The 19,122-nt window shown below is 38.7% G+C and overlaps 1 protein-coding gene across 2 annotated transcripts in view; it reads right to left on the bottom strand.

The window, feature by feature from the left end:
- tcea2 (transcription elongation factor A (SII), 2) overlaps positions 1-16,374 on the bottom strand; it is a 26,850-nt gene extending 10,476 nt beyond the window's left edge. Inside the window, exons 1-7 of one of the 2 annotated variants that reach the window (XM_017409645.3) lie at positions 16,126-16,374; positions 13,666-13,728; positions 11,745-11,850; positions 11,224-11,317; positions 4,839-4,984; positions 4,078-4,134; positions 632-786 (exon numbers count right to left, since the gene is read on the bottom strand). In XM_017409645.3, coding sequence (XP_017265134.1) covers positions 632-786; positions 4,078-4,134; positions 4,839-4,984; positions 11,224-11,317; positions 11,745-11,850; positions 13,666-13,728; positions 16,126-16,194 — 690 coding nt within the window. In that variant the 5' untranslated portion in view covers positions 16,195-16,374. Of the gene's footprint in view, positions 1-631; positions 787-4,077; positions 4,135-4,838; positions 4,985-11,223; positions 11,318-11,744; positions 11,851-13,595; positions 13,729-16,125 lie in introns of those variants that run through there. The other variant, XM_037977032.1, reaches the window with a different exon arrangement.
- Positions 16,375-19,122: the final 2,748 nt, after the last annotated feature.

Here is a 19,122-nt window from a genome sequence, read left to right as displayed (position 1 = left end):
ATGTCTGGTTTTACTTCGGCTGTATAGCGGGCCTGGGGTACTTTTAGATAGTTCGGTACCGTTAGTTTTAGTTTTAGCTTAGTTTAGTTCTGTACATTTAGTCATGCTTAGATCTGTTGGTTTAGCTTAGCTTATTTAGACAATTAGTACCTGGCATTATAATGTTCTGTTACTTTGTCTGTAATTTTGTTCTTGTGTTGTAAAGCACTTTGAGTTGCCTTGTGCTGAAAAGTGCTATATAAATAAATGTACCTACCTACCTTCAGAAAATGCCCACCTTTCTTTTTAGACTAATAAGCTTGTGTCATTTTCAAGGTTTGACCAAAGGTGCTATAACACCACAATTTCTCATCATAAATTAATCTTGTTTAAAACTCTGGCCTGAAATGTGGTGAGTGATGTGAAAATGTATTCAAGAAGCAAGGTTTTTAATGTGTTTATGATTTTGATTTATTCTTTTTAAAACAGGAAGATCTTGGTATTTTGATGTAATGTATGCCAAATGAGATAACCTGTCATAATCAAAGGGAGAATTTCTTTCTTTTATAATTGTCAGCCTCTCCTTCCAAATCTGAAGCTCAGGCCTGAAGATGAACAGCAGCGTGATGAAGGGCGAGACAGAATGACTCACCTCAGCAGTCATGGAGGAGATACGCTGAGGCGTGATGTTTCCACAGAGGACATTACGCCGCAGGTCTGGATTCTTCTGGTCCTTCAGGTTGGAGATTCGACTTCGGAGGCGGGTTTTATATTTCATATCTGTAGATTTAAACTCCTGGAAGATCTGTGAGCACCAACAGTCAAGGTCTAAAATACACAAAACATGGACAGAACTGCCCTCTCTGGTGGAGTCCTGTAATTATCATCATTTAGAAGTTTTAATGTTCCATGTTCCTTAAACATCAAAAGGTAAATAACTACCAATTAATTCTGAAAATAAAAGAAAAAACTAAATAGAAAACTGAATGAGGGGCATTTTGTAAACAGATTCTTGGCAAATTATTTACATTTACTACTTGGAAAAACAAACAAACAAACTTGTCTGGGAACAAAAATTCTGAGCTTAAATTATTTTGATCCTTCCTGTTTGTGGCTCTGGTCTACATTTTTACACATACTCCCTACCAGTTATTCACGAGACAGACTCCTTAGCAGGTACTGAAAGTGAATGGGTCTTAAAGTTAGCAAATACTAAACTAAACTACAGACACAATGAGTGCCAAACTAAGTCCATCCCTACTGCTTCCAAAGGAAGTCAGAGGAAAAGAAGCAGCCAGGTGCTGCTGATCAAATGTATTAATTAAAGCCAGTATCTTAATGGGCTGTGACTGTTGGGGATTCAAAATTGTAAATACATAAATAATTAAAAATAAATGGGAGAACACAGGTAAATTTGCAGTTGCAGTCTGACTGAACTCTCAGTAATCCCTGTGGCTGCATGTTGCTCAGGTCATTTTTTAAAATCACTGCCTCTGTTTGTTGTCCACAGCTGTACATCTGCAAAGCACATTTGTTTTATAAGCCATGCACATTACTTTGTTACCCACTCCTGTCCACATCGTGGCCACTACAGCAAATGCTTTCATATTTATGATTTCATTTTCTTGTGTACATTTTAAAAATGAAGATAGGGCGATATAAACCAGATTTTTTAGTAATATTTATCATCTGCATGGTTAGACCTGGTCAGTAGCCTCAGGTGTTTTCTGTCAGAAGGACAGCTCCTGTGCAGGTGTCTAAATACTGGAGTTGTGCATCTCTGGTCAATAGCTGATAGGATAAGTATCTAGATACACTGCCAATGATTTGATAAACTGAAGATATACGAGCAGCAAAAAGCAATATGATACAATACTATTCAGCCCCTAATCACAATACAGTTCAGCCTTTAGTCACAATAAAATTTGGTCTTTAATTACAATATTAAGCAGCTCAATATTTACTTGATTCAACAAACTGAGACTCAGTGCAACAGATAATATCAATGCAAATGAAGGATTCTGTCAGTTATTGTTCTGAGACTGATTACTTACTACCTTGATAAAAAAAAAGCCACTCACAAACATGTCTTTTTTTCAAAATTACAATAAACCTCATTAAAACCTGATTTACAATGAACAAAACTGAGGCTTAGTGCAAAATTTATTAGCCTGCTGGCAGAAGAGGTGTTTAATACTCTTAGTAACTCAACAGTTAGCAGCAAAATGTATTTTTTAAATTACTGATAATAAAACCTAAGTTGATCTTTTCTTTCTGTAGTTTTAGTTGATGCACATGAATCAGGGTCGAGCACACTTTCAGTTTGTTACTGTATTGACTAGCTGCAGTTCTCCCCCTGAACTGTAGGTGTTGCTAATAAAAAAAACAAAGTGTAGCCAGAAGAAAAACTGTCTGCTGAAAAAAAAAAGAAGTGGATGCCTGTAGAAACAAAATTGCGTGCAGACTCTTCATTTAGTCATTAAATGGATCTGATTTTACTGGTTCAAAGACATAATAGCCCATAGCATCTAGATTTGTTCCCAAAACTGCGCTGGTTTATGACTACTCCACATATGTAGTTACATTGTGCACATGCGCACTCGTGAGTTGGTATGATTTGGTTGATCTTTACATTCCCACTAAATAGACCTCCAGCACTCTAGTGATACATAAACTAAACTAAGAAGGGTATGAGACACCTATGATAACTCTGCAACAATTTTGAGAAAAAACTTGTTGCACAAATTATTTGAACATTTTCAAAATTCAAGCAACAAGACTGCAGCCTCTGTGACTAACATGACCAGAGTGGGAATCCATACAAATGTTTTGAAACATTTTGGAGACTTCTTTATAAATGCTTTTCAGCCACAGTCCAGTGATATTCTGGCTTAACTGATTGTCACCAGTGGAACTGCCTCTATAAAAGCAGGAGTTCTGTCAGTTTGCTCCTCTGGAGCATACAGATGTGTGTTAATACAATGAAAAGGAGGAAAGACATCAGCAATGGCCTACAATAACACTCAGATTTCAAAACAAGCAAAAACAAGGAGATTCCTGAAGTTGGAGAGAGAATCTGCTCTGAGAGCGTTTGGTAACTTGTTGGACTATCGTAGAGACTTGGGCTACACTGGAACTTCAGTTTATATGACCCTGTCAGCACACTGTAAAACACACCTGATCATACTATGGCCTGAGGGCCACTTCCAGATGTCCTGACTCTCCCATGTGAGCTTAATGGAAAAATCAGGGTTGCTACTTGCTTTGGTTTGAAGGTGAATTCTGAGGCGTTTAGGTAATTTAACATTGTCTTGTTTGCTACCATCAGAATCCCTCATTTCTGAATGGTGCTAAAACAGACTGATACAAAATGTAAAGTTTTTAACAAAATATGCACTAAATGTTTACTGAAATCAAAACAGTGGGCTTAGGTTGCTGAAAACAGATCACTGTTTTTAAGGATTACAACTGGCATTATCAAATTTATCACAAATTTAGAGCAAACACGTATTGAAAACTAACATCAATAAGAACTTATTACAAAGATATTCAAGTCCTGTCAAGACTAATTTTAGGATTTCTCACAAACCAACATATTTTCTAAAGGGAGCTGATCAGTGTTTGGCGGACTCTGTTGTGTTAATGTGGCCTGAGTGAAGTCGAGAGAGAAAACTGAGAAGTCAGCAAACCAAAACCCCTATATTCACACTGATAATAACCTACCGCTGTCCTTCACATCGACCTCAGGTGTGCAACATGATTTCAGTGCACATCTACAAAAAACAGCAATTTTATTTTGATCATTTATTGCTGATGTCAAGCAAATTATTTTTTGCTGTTGTTTTGTGAATGTTCATAATTTATATTAAATGTATAAAGTTTGAATATTCAATATAGCTGGTACAGATTTTTAATGCCCAGTTGCAGCATTTTCTACTTTTAGATAATGAATTTCATATTCATAGCAAACTGTTCAGATTATAGTTTAGCCTGTTGCTCTGGCCCTTGATAGTCTCAGTTCTCTACACGGCCCTTTGGAGAAATTATTTGCCAGTATGTTTCAATGGAGTGTGAAATCCTGCTTACTAAAAAGGATATGCTCTTCAATTTGTGCTGCAAGCTGCTCACAGTCCACTCCAATGGTCTTGTAGTCATCTGAAACACAAACTTTTCTTTAATCTGAGAGCAATTAAAAGTACAAACAATTTAAAATTTACTTAAGAAATCAGACATTACTAAAGAGTATGAAAACAGAAGAGCTCCTTTAAAAAGAAAAAAGCTACATCCAAGTCAAAAGATACAAAACATTGCACAGATTAGTAGATATTACAGGTTTATTCCTGTATGTAGCATTAGAAGGCAAGATTGAGGACAGAACACATCATAAGTTTGTAACTAAATCCTACAATCCTACTTGTCTTTCATACCTTTACAATAATTTATATGAATCTATTAGTCTGTTTGATTGAATTGGAAATGGACTGTACTTACATAGTGCCTTTCTAGCCAGTCAGGCTACTCAAAACACTTCACAACACAATCTGTGCCCTCATTTACCCATCCACCCACATTCATACAGCACTCTGCTACATCTTTATAAAGCTAATCTGAATAGTCTCCATAGAATGATTTAATCAGTGCTTTAAACTCTATTCATACACAGACGGGGCACACATCGGAGGCAGTCAGGGGTTCAGTGTCTTTCCCAGGGACAGTTCAACATGTGACTGCTGCCAGAAATCCAATACAGAGTTGGTGGTTCGATCTTGGAGGACGACTGCTCTGACCACTGAGCCATAGCTGCCCTATATGAAAATCAGTGTGAAAATAGTTTAAACTGGCAGAACAGATGTCCTTACCACCGGTCTGCAAAGCAGCCACCAGCAGCTCCCGACTCTTGTTTCGAACACTGTCTGTGGTAACAGGTGGAGGGGGGAAAGAGGTGACCCGATGGGGGAGGGTGGGAGTGGTTGGGGTTGTGGGGAGATCACCAGAATTCTTACTGCTGTAAAAGACGTAAGATGATAAGAGACGAGTATGAAACCTCACAGACTCCATTTACAAAACGTGCAGTCAAAAGATCAATTCAAGACTGAATGTGATGTTAGGAAACCAGCGCTGGGCGACACAAACTTAAACCGAAAGGACAACAACAATTCCAGTAAATTATGGAATGTTGCTAAAATGTAAAACCAAACAGAATGCAATGATTCGCAAATCTCAAACCCATGATTTATTTGCAATAGAACAAAGCAAACATGTCAAACTTTTAACTAAAATCTTTTATCCTTTTTTGGTAAGAAAATAAGGTTATTTTGAATTTGATAACAGCAATACATCTAAAAAATATATCTTACGACTGTGAAGCATCCCATCTTCTTTTAACGACAGTCTAAACTGAGAGCAGCTGCTGGAGCTTTTAGTGGAGAATATTGTCCCATTCTTGTCTTATGTAGGATTCAAGACGTTCATCAGTCCTGGTTTTCTTTCCAGGATTCTTCATTTCATAATGCACCAAACGTTTTCAGTTTGTGAGAAGTCTGAACTGCAGGCAGACCAGTTCAGCACCCAGAATCTGCTACGATGATGCCCTGCTGATGTAATGGATGGTTTAGTATTGTCTTGGACTTCTGGTTTGAGAATAAATCATTCTTTTAAAATAATCTGATTTCAGGCACATATTTTTCCCCTCTTTTCCTAGATGGGATTTTATTCTACTCTACAAACTTCTTGTGAATCTGAAATGCCTCCAGAATCTAAACCTACTGGCAATTCTTCCATTTTATCTCAGCAGCCTACTTCATGGCCTTTCAATGACTCTTCTTCTGGTCAAAACAAATCCCTCTGACCAAGATTCAACTTTGAAAATGACTCCACAGTGAAATAGCTTCTGGTTTTAAGACTGAACTCAGTGAGGCTTTAAGTGACAACCTATCTATTATCAAAACAAAGCTGCAGTCTATGAAACTTGAACTTTCTGCTGCTATAGCGAGCACAAAGAAATCGGAAATGGAAGTCTCATTCTCCACCTGTGGGCTCCTGAGGACTCCTCCACCACAGATGTGTTGTCTTGACCATGACAAGAAACTTCTCACTATACTCTCCAGCAAAAGCCTGTTCAACACTGATCATCACATCCCATTAATGCTAGGTTGCATTACCACACTGACTGCATGGGCATTCTCTGCTACGTCAGATCAAACTGGATGAGCCGTCCATCTCTATTTTCCCCAACCTCACTGCACAGACTGCTCATGCTTGGAGTGCCTTCCCTGATGTTTGTCGCCAGCTCTGTGAGCTTCCTGGGATATGCTTTGGTGTGCTCTACCCAGTGCACTGCCACCTCATGTATGAAGGAGTACAAAGGGAGGAATGTGCATGTGTTGAGGAAGCCAACACGTACATGAAAACGTAAAAAGTGAGACATCCTGGCAAAAAGACATTGTATTAGTAAAATGTAAGTACGAGTAAGTTTGAAATTTATAATTTATATTTTAACTGATCAGATTTACATAGTATGGAACTCTTCTCAGTATAGTTTATTCAAAACATCTCCTGAAATAGTCATTTAGATTCATGCTGAAAAGACATTTGATTGGGTAGAATAGGATTCTTTATTTGTAATTGTAACAAATGGATCATGAGATTAAATTTACCATTTATCAGATCACGACAAGGATGGGATGAAGGATGAAATTCATTCATCACAGGGAACCCTTATCATTATATTTACACTGAATAAGGAGGAAACCGAATTTTGTCTTTAAGGTTTTATTACAAAAATAATCTAAATCAAGAAAATAGAATAAACATTTAAGATGACACAACAAAAATAAAATTAACACTAATAGTTTAGGGAATAATCTTATGAAGAATGGCTATAAAGTACTTATGAAAATGAGAATTTATCACGATTAAACAGAGCAACACGTAATAGTTTAATAATCCAAGGTGCAATAGCGATTATTTGTTTGTCTAAACAAAAGAATTCTTTGAACAGAATGTTTGATTTCTGGGATTAATGTTTTTTTTTTTTTTTTTTTTTTTACCCGTGCAAGAATTCAGAATGCTTTAAATTATTTTGGTAAATAGTTCACTTTGAAATTTAGTCAAAAGATTTTATGAATTCTGCCAACTTGTCAGGTTAGTTTTGATGAAACATCAGATTGGAATAGATGTTATTTATTAATTTGCATCAGTTCAAATGAAGTAGCCAAACCCAAAATCAGTCCTTCTTTTATCCTTCTTATCACACCGAGTTAAAGCTGCCTCACCGGATCAGAAGCTGTGGAGAGCCAGTCGTCACTTTGTCTTTGGGAAACTTGGAGGGCTGCTCAGACCTCAACAGAGCCACAACAAGAAGGCAGGTTAAGGGTCAGTGATCAGCGTTACATCCAAGGTCACTTGAGGACCAGTGATGTTTGAAGAGGGTTGGCAAGGAGGTAAATGATGCACCAGGAGTCAGGTGACAGGCGACGCGCAAGCTGGAGCAAAAAGTTATTTCTCAATTTCAATTTTTCTTTACAGTTTCTCTTTGTTTATCTTTTGTCTGTCAGATTTAAAACACTGAGCAGGAAAAAAAATTCTCAAGTTACAAAATGAAAGGGAAGGCCAAAAATGAACTGACTGCAAAATGAACTGAATTGCAATTTCCCACCAAAGCTTTCTCCTCAGTTTGATAACAACAAGAACATTCAGATTGCTGGGGGGTTAAAAGACCTTGGGGTTGAGCTGAAAGGCTTTATCTCATTCTGTCCAAAAATGCTTTCACCCATAAACTGAGTACAGTTCTCCTGTAAGACAAAAGAGAAAAAGTTTGTTAAAACTTTTATATTTCTAATGCTGAATATTTGCACACAAATAATGATCACGGATCATTTTTCATATTTCAACACCTTTCATAATTAAATAAGCGTATCACATTTTAACAATAAATCCTGTTTTTCTTCCTTAGGAAGTGTATACATGTGTCCAAAAACAATCAAGATTCACTCAGGTCAGAAGGCATTTATAACAGAACAATTACTGAAAGATGACAGCAGGTTAGAGGTCATGAAAAAGGAATGTTTCTTCATGCCACACGTCTTGGTAAAAGATGGTAAAGGCAACTGTGTTATGAACTGGGTTAGTCTCTACACATCTCCTCAGCCTTCGATCTTTAATAATGGCACCCAATCTAGTTATTAAAATTTATTTTGAGGTACAAGAAAGGGACGGCCAGTCTCAATTTTTATTTGCTATACAACCTTTTTCTATTTGCTTGGGAACGTCTCCAACTTTTAAAGGATTTAACACTTAGGCATAAAGTTTAAACTTTCTCTTCATGCTGATGTTTTAAGGCTCTGTCATACTCAATAAGAAGTCATGAAGTCAGTTTGCGGTCACATGGTTGCGAGACGTTTGTTTTAGCACGCGCACGCACAGACACGCACGAACACACACACTGCTTCCATTGCGGCGTGTAGACATTTTCATTAAACCGTCTGAGACAGTACATGCCATTTGACATTTGCAAATTTGACGGTGCACAGTAATGAGCGAACAAAGGGTGCCTGCCTGGCCGAGGTGTACTTCCCCCCGGCCACCAAGAGTGTCTCCGCAGTCTCCTCCATGCACAATAACCGATATCTCCTTCCACAAGTTCTTCATCAACTGACTATTTTTTTTTAAGTTCATAGGTTTATAAGTTTTGCTGGAACAGCTGTAAAGACAGCTGTATTGTCTATAAGCCTCGGCCATGACTCCATTAAAGATCACCAGCTTTTCCTGATATATGTGCCCACAACAATTTCTAACCAATCACACAATACTTGGTGCAAACCCCTGTGAGAAAAAGTCTGGCCAGGGCCTTGTGTCACGAAGCAGCGTATGAAGCTGATACTAGAACAAAATGACAATTTTCGTTACACAACCACGTGAATGAGAGCAGACTTCATGACTTCTCACGGACTATGACAACAGCTTTACTTTGTATATCTCTGACTCTCATAACTATTCCAGTCATTTTGACTATACTTAAGAAATGTGGATCCTTATTTTGGTTACAGGGTTAATCTCTTTTAAAGTGAATGTTTTCTAGTTAATTGTAATACTGCACAAGTCCAACAGGTGCATCTTCCCTTCAAGATTAGTTATTCTTGATTTAAATATCTAGGGATGGATATTACCAGAACCTTCTCTTCTCTCATTCTTCCCAATTTCTCACCTCATATCTTTAAAATTAAGATACACCTACAAAGATGGGAATATCTACTTCATACATTATTTGGAAGAAATGAATACTGTTAAAATTAATGTTTTGCCTAAATTTTGTTTTCTTTTTCCAACATCTTCCCATATTCCTGCTGAACAGATCTTTTAAATCTATTGATCAAATCATCTTTTCTTTTTTATGATTTAATAAAACTCCAATAATATTTAAATCTGCACTGCAAGCCTGTAAATCCAGTGGCGGTCCATCTCACCTAATTTCCAACTGTATTATTGGACAATAAATATTCATAACACCTCATGCTGTCCACAGAATTACCACCTTAATGTGATGTAAGGGTTTGAGTAGCCCTGTGATCCTGGGCGCTATGTTGGCTTCGGCCTTCCATGGCAAACTGGTATCAGGGTCCGGGTCGGGCTAAAAGCTTTTCAAAAAGCTTGATAGACAAACATCACATACATCAGGATACCTCGCCCAGTAAAAGAAAAACAGGGACCCATCCTGGATCAAGGCTAGGGGTGGTCAAGTCCTGGATTCTGGGGCTCGGCTAGGTCATTTTAAAAGAGAGACATGATGCCAACTCCACATGGGTCCACCACGTGCAAAGAGAACCACTGAGGTTGGTAATATGTGAGCCAAGTGACAGGCGAGGGAGGGTTCCTAGGCATATGACTACTGGTAAACTAAACTAGCTGTAGGTATGTGGAATGTCACCTCAATGGCAGGCAAGAAGCCAGAAACTGTGTGTGAGGTTGAGCAATACAACCTAGAAAGAGTTGGGCTCACCTCTACTCACAACTCCTGAAGAGGAGCTGGACTCATTTGTACTCTGAAGTTGCTGAGGGGTAGAGGCAAACAGCAGGTGTGGACATATTCACAAGCTCCTGGCTGTGCACCTTTACATCAGAGTTCTTCCCAGTGAAGGAGAGGATTACATTTGTATGGCTTTAAACTGCAGGATGGAAGGTTCTGACTGTTGTTTGTAATAATACACCAAACATCAATTCAGATTACTCTGCCTTCTTGGAGTCTCTGGATGATGTCCTGAAAGGGGTGTTATTAGGAGATTCTGTTTTCCTGGGTGATTTCAATGTCCATTTGTGAAATTATGGAGTTATCTGGAAGAGATTGACTAAGAAAAACATCCTACCTAATCTAAACCCAAGTGGTGTTCAGTCATTGGACTTCTGTGCTAGGCATGGTTTGGCCATGATGAACACCATATTGAAGAATAGAGTGGTCCATACATGTACTTGGTACCAAGTCACCTGCAGCTTTTAGCAGCTGTGATCTGAAGGTCTTGCTGCTTGTCGTGGTGGCAACCAGCGGGGATGGAGGCTGTCAAGCATAAGAAGCAGGCCTTTTAGGGCTTGTCTGTCACAGAGGACTCCTCAAGCAGATGACAGGAGTGGGCAGAAGGACTACAGCTTGTGTGGTTGTGAATGCAAAACTGAGTTTTGCAGATGTGAAACTCAGTTCCTGAGTCAATGTGAGTGTTAACAAAAATATTTCTATTCAAACTTTAATGGCTAGTAATTTTACTTCGACATTGTTTCCCAACATAATTAAAAGTTTTCCACTTTGCCTTTTGCCACTTTAAATGAGCTTTTGCCCAGAGATGTTAGCAGTGTTTCTGGATGGGGTTCACGTATGGCTTCTTTTTTGCATGATAGAGCTTTAACCAGCAATGGTGGATGGCTAACTGTGTTTACAGACAATGATTTTTGAAAGTGATCCTGAGCCCATGCAATGATGTTCATAACAGAATCCGACCTGTTTTTAAATGCAGGTCTGACATTTGGCCTTGCTCTGTACACACAGAGATTCCAACATATTCTTGAAATCTTTTGATGATTTTATAAATTGTAGATGATGGTGTATTTAAAGTCAGCTCAATTTTCTGTTGCGAAAATTGCATTCTGTTTTTATTTACATTTGCACAACATCTCAGCTTTTTCAGAAATAAGGTTGTAAAACAGTTATTGGGTGACATCCAGTGGAACCAGAGGAAGAACAGGTATTAAGTGACAGACCTTTTCTCACTGCTGCCAGAGTCTTTAGATGTGGACGAAGACCTCAATGGAGAGCCTTCCTTCTTCTTCTCCTCCAACTTCCCTTCTGAACCATCTGAGCATTAAGATGCAAAATATACAATATATGTCAATATTAGGCTTTATTTGATTATTTTAATACAATTACAAATCAATTCAGATTGTATGCTTAAACAAAACTAACTGTTTTGTCCTGGGTTTTGGCAGACAATATAAAACACTTCAAAGTGAAATGTAATTATTTTCTGTCAATAATGCCTTTAATAAAACCTTAACAGCTGTGGCTCACGAGGAACAGCGCTCCTCAGCAAATTGGAGAGGCGCCGGTTTGAACTGCTAGATTGATCCTAAAGTGTCTTCAAGTAAGACATTGAACCCCAGCTTGCCCCCAGTCTGTGTATTGGTGTGTCAGTGTGTGAATAGTAATATAATTCACTTAAGGCTAAAGAAGAAAAGAAATATATATATATAAAACTACAATATTCTCACACACACACACCTACCCAGCAGCTTCTTCCAGGACTTGATGAGAACTTTGGCCAGAGTCTGAACCTCCTCATCAGAGCTCTGTTTCCTCACAGCGTTCACCGACATGCCAACTCTGGTTGACTACAGTTAATATTTTCAAAAAGCAGAAACACAAATAATACATTATTTTCCAAATAAATGCACATAGAACAATGGAAAATAAACATTTTCCACCTGGGGCACCATATAGAACTTTCACATTTCCTTCTCAGTCAAGAAGCTTTTTACTTCAATAACTTGTGCAGAGACATTAAGCAAACTCTACTCTGAATATTTTAAAAGTGAGGTAAACAACCCAAATGTTCTACAGAATCCATCAGAAAAAGAAAGAAACATAGCTATTTTCAGATTCCAATAAAAATATGATATACACATTACATGTCCCATCTGAATGTTACATGTACTTGTAGTCACGGTAAAACAAAAGTTCATTTTCTTACAATTCTAGGATTTTACGTATCAGAACTAGGAATGGAGTGATTACTGATTTCAAGATATACAACAGAGTTAAAAGGTCATATGTCAAAGCCAAATTTTTTCATCATGTTGTTCTCATGGTTTAAACACCTTTTAAGATGACACGAGAGACAAAACATTTATTTGGTTTGTGGGTTTTTGTCTGAGCTGTCATTCAGTTGTATACGATTGCCTAGGAGGGAATTCCCCCAATCCTTTATGATTGTTAAAAAATAAAAAAAGACAGATTGCTTGTTCCTTTTATCTGCTGGATAACACATTTGTGAATATTCTACCAGCAAAGCTACACCAGTTTCTTTTTAAAGCATTTGTTACAAGCTACAAGAATTAGATGTTTGAAGGTAAAATATATGCATCCTATTTCTGCAGGATCACTACAGAGGCCAGTAATCCAGCTAAATAATTACTACTTTGTTAGGCTTTCAACAGTACTTTCAAAAAAGCAGAACAGCAGAGAAAAAAATAATACATTGCCTGGCTAAAAAATAAGTCACCACCTGGATAATTACTGCATGTTTCAGCTGGAAACAAGTTATTTAACCCCAACTAGTGCAATGAGTTGCTTCTCATTTCCTAAACAACCATGTTGAAAGACACATCCCATGATCGTGGAAAAGATGTCAGTCTGTTTGAGAAGGGTCAAATCATTGGCATCAAGCAAATAAAACATCTAAGGAGATTGTAGAAACTACTAAAACTGGGTTAAGAACTGTTCAACGCATTATTAAAAACTGGAAGGATAGTGGGGACCCATCGTCTACAAGGAAGAAATGTGGCTGGAAAAAAATCCAGAATGATTTAAACATTTGGTGAGAAAAACAACAGTACAACTCCGGGCTACGTTTAATAGTGAAAGTAAGAGCATTTTCACACGCACAATGTGAAGGGAACTCAATGGATTGGTTCTGAACAGCTGTGTAGCCTTAAGAAAACCACTAATCAGTGAGGCTAACTGGAAAAAAGGCTTCAATTTGCTGGGGAGCACAAAGATTGGATTCTGGAGCAATGGAAGAAGGTCATGTGGTCTGATGAGTCCAGATTGACCCTGTTCCAGAGTGATGGGAGCATCAGGGTAAGAAGAGAGGCAGGTGGAGTGTTGCCTACTGTCCAAGCCTGTGGGGGCAGTGCTGTGATCTGGGGTCGCTGCAGTTGGTCAGGTCTAGGTTCAGCAACTGTATGAGCTCAAAGACTGAGAAAAATATGAAAAATAAACTAGGGTAATCTTGTAAAAAAACTCCTTAAACTGGTACAATCCAGACAAAAACACCGTCAGTTTTGTTTGTGGATGGGAAAAATTGTTTTTAGAATGTTGACTGCAGATGTGAGTGAGTGCACTCTTAATATTTTACCTCAGTTTCAAACTTGCACCTGTCTTCTGAAGTTAGACAGCTCCACACAGGTGAATGAGGAGCAACATACCTGCAGAGTCTCCAGAGACATCTTGATGTTCTTTAATTCCCTCAGCAAATCAAGAGCACCATCCTGAAAATAGATGGAGATGAACAGTATTGTCTCACCAAAAAGTAGGTGAAGTAGGTTCACTCAGTTTATTATCGGGTGTAAAGACCCCAGTCTGATCCAGATGTGACATTAAATTCAACCTTCACTTACCAGAAAACAAACAAACAATCAAACACACAAAAAACGATTTTGGTTACTATGTTACACTGGACACCTTAATCCTCCAGTTGCCAACTAATGCCTGTTTGTTGTGTGTAACTTGTATGCCACTTGAGGAAGTTTAAAACTATGTCATGAGATTAAAAGCATTCCTTGAAAGTAGGCATTTTGCCTGCCACTTTTCATGCCAGTGTTTCAAATTATAAACATTTTATAATGAGAAAGGACAAAGTTGCAGCTGTGTTGGTCAAACACTGTAAATGATGTATGTGATTTCACACAATATTGTGAGATTGTGCAGTATTTGTTAGCACTCAGAATGTGTTAAGGACAATTCTCAGCTACTACGACATAGAATTGATTTAATAGCTGTAAACTGGATTGACTTAGTATAGCTATTTCTGTGTTAGCAAAGGTTGATTAGGTTAATAATTCTGGCAGATATTTGACAACTTTTCTTGGGATAATTGGTAGAGTTAATTTAAATTGGTTGGTTTTCTGGGGAAAACATCACTTTTAAGCATAGCCCACAAATTATCAATCGGGCTGAGGGCAAGGCTTTGGGAAGGCCATCCCAGAAGCTTAATGTAAGCCTGCTTTATCCAATAAACAAACAAAAACAACAACAACAAAACAGTTCTCATGTGTGTTTAGGGTCATTGGAACACCAAACTGTGTCCAAGTTTCAGCTGCCTAGTTCTTTATTTGAGGTGAAGTTAAAGAATTTGTAGGTAGCCCTCCTCCTTTTCATTATTCCATCCACCAGAACCACAGTATGTTGCTACCACCACCATGCTTGGCAGTTGGTAGAGGGTTACTAGATCTGAATGCCTCACCTTGACCCCATTCAATCATATTTCTTGTCATTGAGGATGAACAGCTCAATCTTTAGCTCGTTTGACCATCAGACTTTTCTCTAGAGGACATGGAGCGATGATATTCTGTCATTTCAATAATCAAAACCAGGAGTCGACTTCAAGGCCAGTAAGAGTCCATTGGTTTGACCAAATAAATTATTAGCATGCAGAACATGAATGCTTGGTACTTTGTATTCTAGTCAAGATTGAATATAAATAGCATATACAAGTTTTCTTCAACAGTGGTTTTCTGTTTGCCACTCTCCAATAAAGTGCAAACTGGTGAAGAACCTGTTTTATGTACAGTATCTCCCATCTGACCTGCTGAAGCTTGGAAATCCTTCAGTGCTCACGGGTGTCGTGGAGGCCTCTCTGATTCTCCTTCCTAACAGTCACTCAGTGTGTGAGAACAGCCTGCTCTTGGTAGATTTACAGCTGTCTCTTCCATTTCTGTATGATGGATTTAAAAAAACCTCCTGGGCATGTTTAGGACCTTGGGATTATTTTTGTTCCCATCCCCTGACTTTTACTTTTCAATAATCTTTTCTCTGAGTTAAATTAGGACAGACACTTTAAAGGGGGTGAATATTTAAGCAATTGTTTATTTTACATTACATATTTTTATTTATTTGGCATTATTACTCTGTAGAAATTTGATTTCACCTCAGCATTAAAGGTTTTTCTGATTAGTTTTCTCTTGTAAAAAAAGACTAATTTATATTGACTATGATTGATTTAAGACAGCAATAAAAGCATACAACACTTTTTTAATGACACTGTTCATCCAATAATGAGTTCCTGAAAGTTTCATTAAATCTGTAAGTGGTTCTTGACATATTTTGCTAACAGTCACTGTTGACTCTAAATAGTTAATGTTATTGTACAATCTGTTAGTGCTCAAAAAAACTATTGGGGATGAGTCTCAGCTACTACTTTGCCACATTTTAGCTCAATATATGTAAAACTGACTGAGTCATAGTCATTTTTGTGTTTCCTGAAGTCCTTTGCTGTTGAGACCATAATGAATCACTCCAAAAGTTAATCAGTTGTTGATGTACAATGATTACTTTCTGCAAGTTTCTATAAGTGGTTCATGAGATATTTGCTAACAGAGACAAACGGGCAAAAACATAAAACAATGACAAACAAACTGTAGCAGGCGTGATTTAATAATCTGCAGTTTTCAAATTGATTAAAGGAAACTAACTGCAGCTGTGTTTGAGGAAATTAGAAAGTTTCTGACCAATCAGGCTGCAGAAATGTCCAGGTGCCCAAACAGAAACAGCTACATGTTAGCATCAGCCTCTCCTACAGACCACACAAACACAGCGCGGTAGTCTTTCCAGATTTTTCCATCCCTCGGTGAAAGATGGACCCATCACCTGATTGCGCGTGCACCCACCGTGTTTTTCTTGTGCACCATTTTATCCAGCTTTTTGGCGAGGCGCTCCACCTCCTGGTGTTTGGCCATCTTTTCGCGGACTGCGGACTCTCCGTCGTCACTTCTGCAGCTCTGCGCTGGAGAAAAGCTCCATTAAGAAAAACTAATGCTCTCCGTCCTCCTCTCTTTACACAGACAGTCAGCTGCAGCCTCACTCTCCTTTGTTGTGGTGCTACACTGAGGGATGATGGGAGTTGGAGTCTGTTTCGTGGGCCAAAACTTTTAAAGGAGACACGCTCACAGGTGTTCCGAACCACCACACGACTCGAGCTGGTTCCCAGGGGAAGAGTCTAAGCAGCGTTATGTTCCTCATCAGAGAAGAGAGAAAGAAAACAGATTTTTATAAAAATAATCTAACAGATAATGTTTAGTCCTAAATCACACATTTAATAGTACATTTCTATGTGGCATAAAGGTATGGAAGCCCATCTCTGCCACTTAAAAAAATATTAAGTCATAATTATGAAACACTGACTCAAAATTGTGCCCTATCACAGGCTTCCCCAAAAGGCAGCCCTCAGTCCGAATCTCGATAAATTCAGATAAATTCAGATAAATTCAGATAAATTCACAAAAATAGATCATTTTCATAAAGCATTTTGTGATAGACAGCTGCACCAATCCGCCTGTCGATCTCCCGCTCCATTTCCCCCTCATTGGTGAACAAGACCCCGAGATACTTAAACTCCTCCACTTGGGGCAGGACATCTTCCCCGACCCGGAGAAGGCACTCTACCCTTTTCCGGCTCAAGACCATGGCCTCGGATTTGGAGGCACTGATCCTCATCCCGGCCGTTTCACACTCGGCTGCGAACCGCTCCAGCGAGAGCTGTAGATCACGGCCTGATGAAGCCAATTGAAGGTTAGCTGTTCTCCAATAATTACGGCAATAGTTTCAATCAGTTCAACTAATCAAATCTTTTGTTTACGCAGTGTGGCCAGTGCAGTGAGCTCACCAGAGCAGAGAAGAAGAGAGAGGTGACAGCTCGTAATTGAGATCCTTATCTCGTAATTACAAAAGATCTTGTAATTATGAGAAAACTGGAAAGTTGCTCTTTAGGCCACTGCCTTAGAATCACTGCCCAGCAGCCGACAGTGAAAAGTAACAGTACTGGGAATGCACTCATTTTCATCCCAGATTGATCCTCTGTCCTTCTGTGTCTTCTGTCCACCATCTTCCTGTTTTCTTCTCACCATTTCTGATCATTGTTATATTTTCGCTTCATGTTCATGAGTGCTGCAGTTCCTTACATAAATTATGTCCATACAAACCACACACATTCAAATGTGGAATTCATTAGAAAGATTGTCACATTAAATATGTGTATCAATCGCACTAAACAGCAAAAGATGAATAAAGATTAATATAAATCATCACTAAACACTTAGTGCTATGTCTGAAAAAATAAAAACTTGTTTGAAGTTTGTGTGTTATCCATGTCATCTGTCATGTTGTGCAGTGATTTTAAGGCAGGGCCCTAAAGAGCACCTTTCCAGTCATCTCATAATTACGAGATTGTTTCTTGTAATTTCGAATGTTGGCTTCTGCAGACTTGGAGCAGCTAGATATCCCATGATGCATTTCATTACAGCCAGCCTGCAATGGTGAAATAAAGTAAATATCCAAAGTTGTTGTTTTTTACTTATATTTTATCATAAAAATGCAGTTTTACATTTTTTTCAAGTAAGAATATGGGACTGAAAACTTACATTATTGCCAGCAGTTGGTATAAAAAAAATGGCTATTTTTAAAGCTGAACTGAAATGTGTATTGAATTACTATCAGAACTTGGGTTCGGACCACTTCAAAGAGGACCCACCACCAGCTCCAATCCTTAATGCGGTGGACAAACTTCCTGCAAACAAAACAAGATCTTTTGCCAACTTCTCTTAATTTTAAAATAAAGGCAAAAGGAGAGGAGGACATCGCCACAGAGAAGGAGACAGGTAACAGGAAGTTTTACTTCTGACAAGAACGCAAGGTAACTTGTCCAAGAGCGAGACCAAAACCAGACGCAGAGACAACAGATGAAGGTAAGTGCAATTTATTTACAGGTGCCAATATATACAGTGCAATGTTCGTGGAATGATCTGCAAAGTAAGAGGAACAGGGTGAGTCTCGGGTACCGATCCTACTATCAGCCGAGCGCTGCAAGGTGGCTTAATTAATGCTCTTCTGTTCTTACAGGTCCAGGAGGTGTCCAGTGGCGTGGAGGAGATGACGGAGGTGATTAGGTGATCCAGAAGTCGACAAGCCAGTAATCCTGTCCAGGTGAGTATCCAGAGGTCCAAGGTAAGTATTCCGTGAAGGTTGTAGTCCCGTAACGTGGCGAAGAACCTGAGGTCAAGGTACACAAAGAACATAGTCAGTAAACAACCACTTTAGGTTAGAAACTGTGGCTGAGAATCTAACCCAGGAGGTTCGATGCTCCAGCGAAGGTCTGGTCTCAACTGGAGACTTAAGTACTGGCAGTCTTCATTATCTGGATCTGGATCACCTGTGAAAGCAAGAGCTAGAGGAGCCGCCCCAAGGTGGGGCTAAAACTCCAGATCCCTACAACTTCAAATGTGCTGTCATTAAAAGGTCTGAGCTGCTTACAGGCCGACATCCTGAGATCAGTTTGTGATTCAGAGCAGTTTATTGTTGATGAGAAAATATAAACTATCCATGTGTGATTAAACAGATGTTATAGTCTGAACCTGCTGTTGATTAGTTTACTCTGATGTGAGAGTTCATAAACTCTCAAACATGCTCATGTTTTTAACGAGTTAGCATCCAGTTAGCATCTGGTTAGCTTTGAGTTAGTAACATTAGCTCTCTTTTTGCCATCTTTATGTTGATTTACAGCATTGTGTACTGATGTCTTGACAATGATCTGGGGGTAATCGGTTCTCTCTGTTCCATGTCCCCAACTTGGTTGTTGTACACGTTGTTTTATCAGCCATGACAGTCCTGGT

The sequence above is a fragment of the Kryptolebias marmoratus genome, linkage group LG8 (assembly GCF_001649575.2).
Source record: "Kryptolebias marmoratus isolate JLee-2015 linkage group LG8, ASM164957v2, whole genome shotgun sequence".
NCBI lineage: Eukaryota > Metazoa > Chordata > Actinopteri > Cyprinodontiformes > Rivulidae > Kryptolebias > Kryptolebias marmoratus.
Note: the sequence above shows the minus strand (reverse complement) of the source record. Positions and strands in the feature narration are given on the sequence as shown.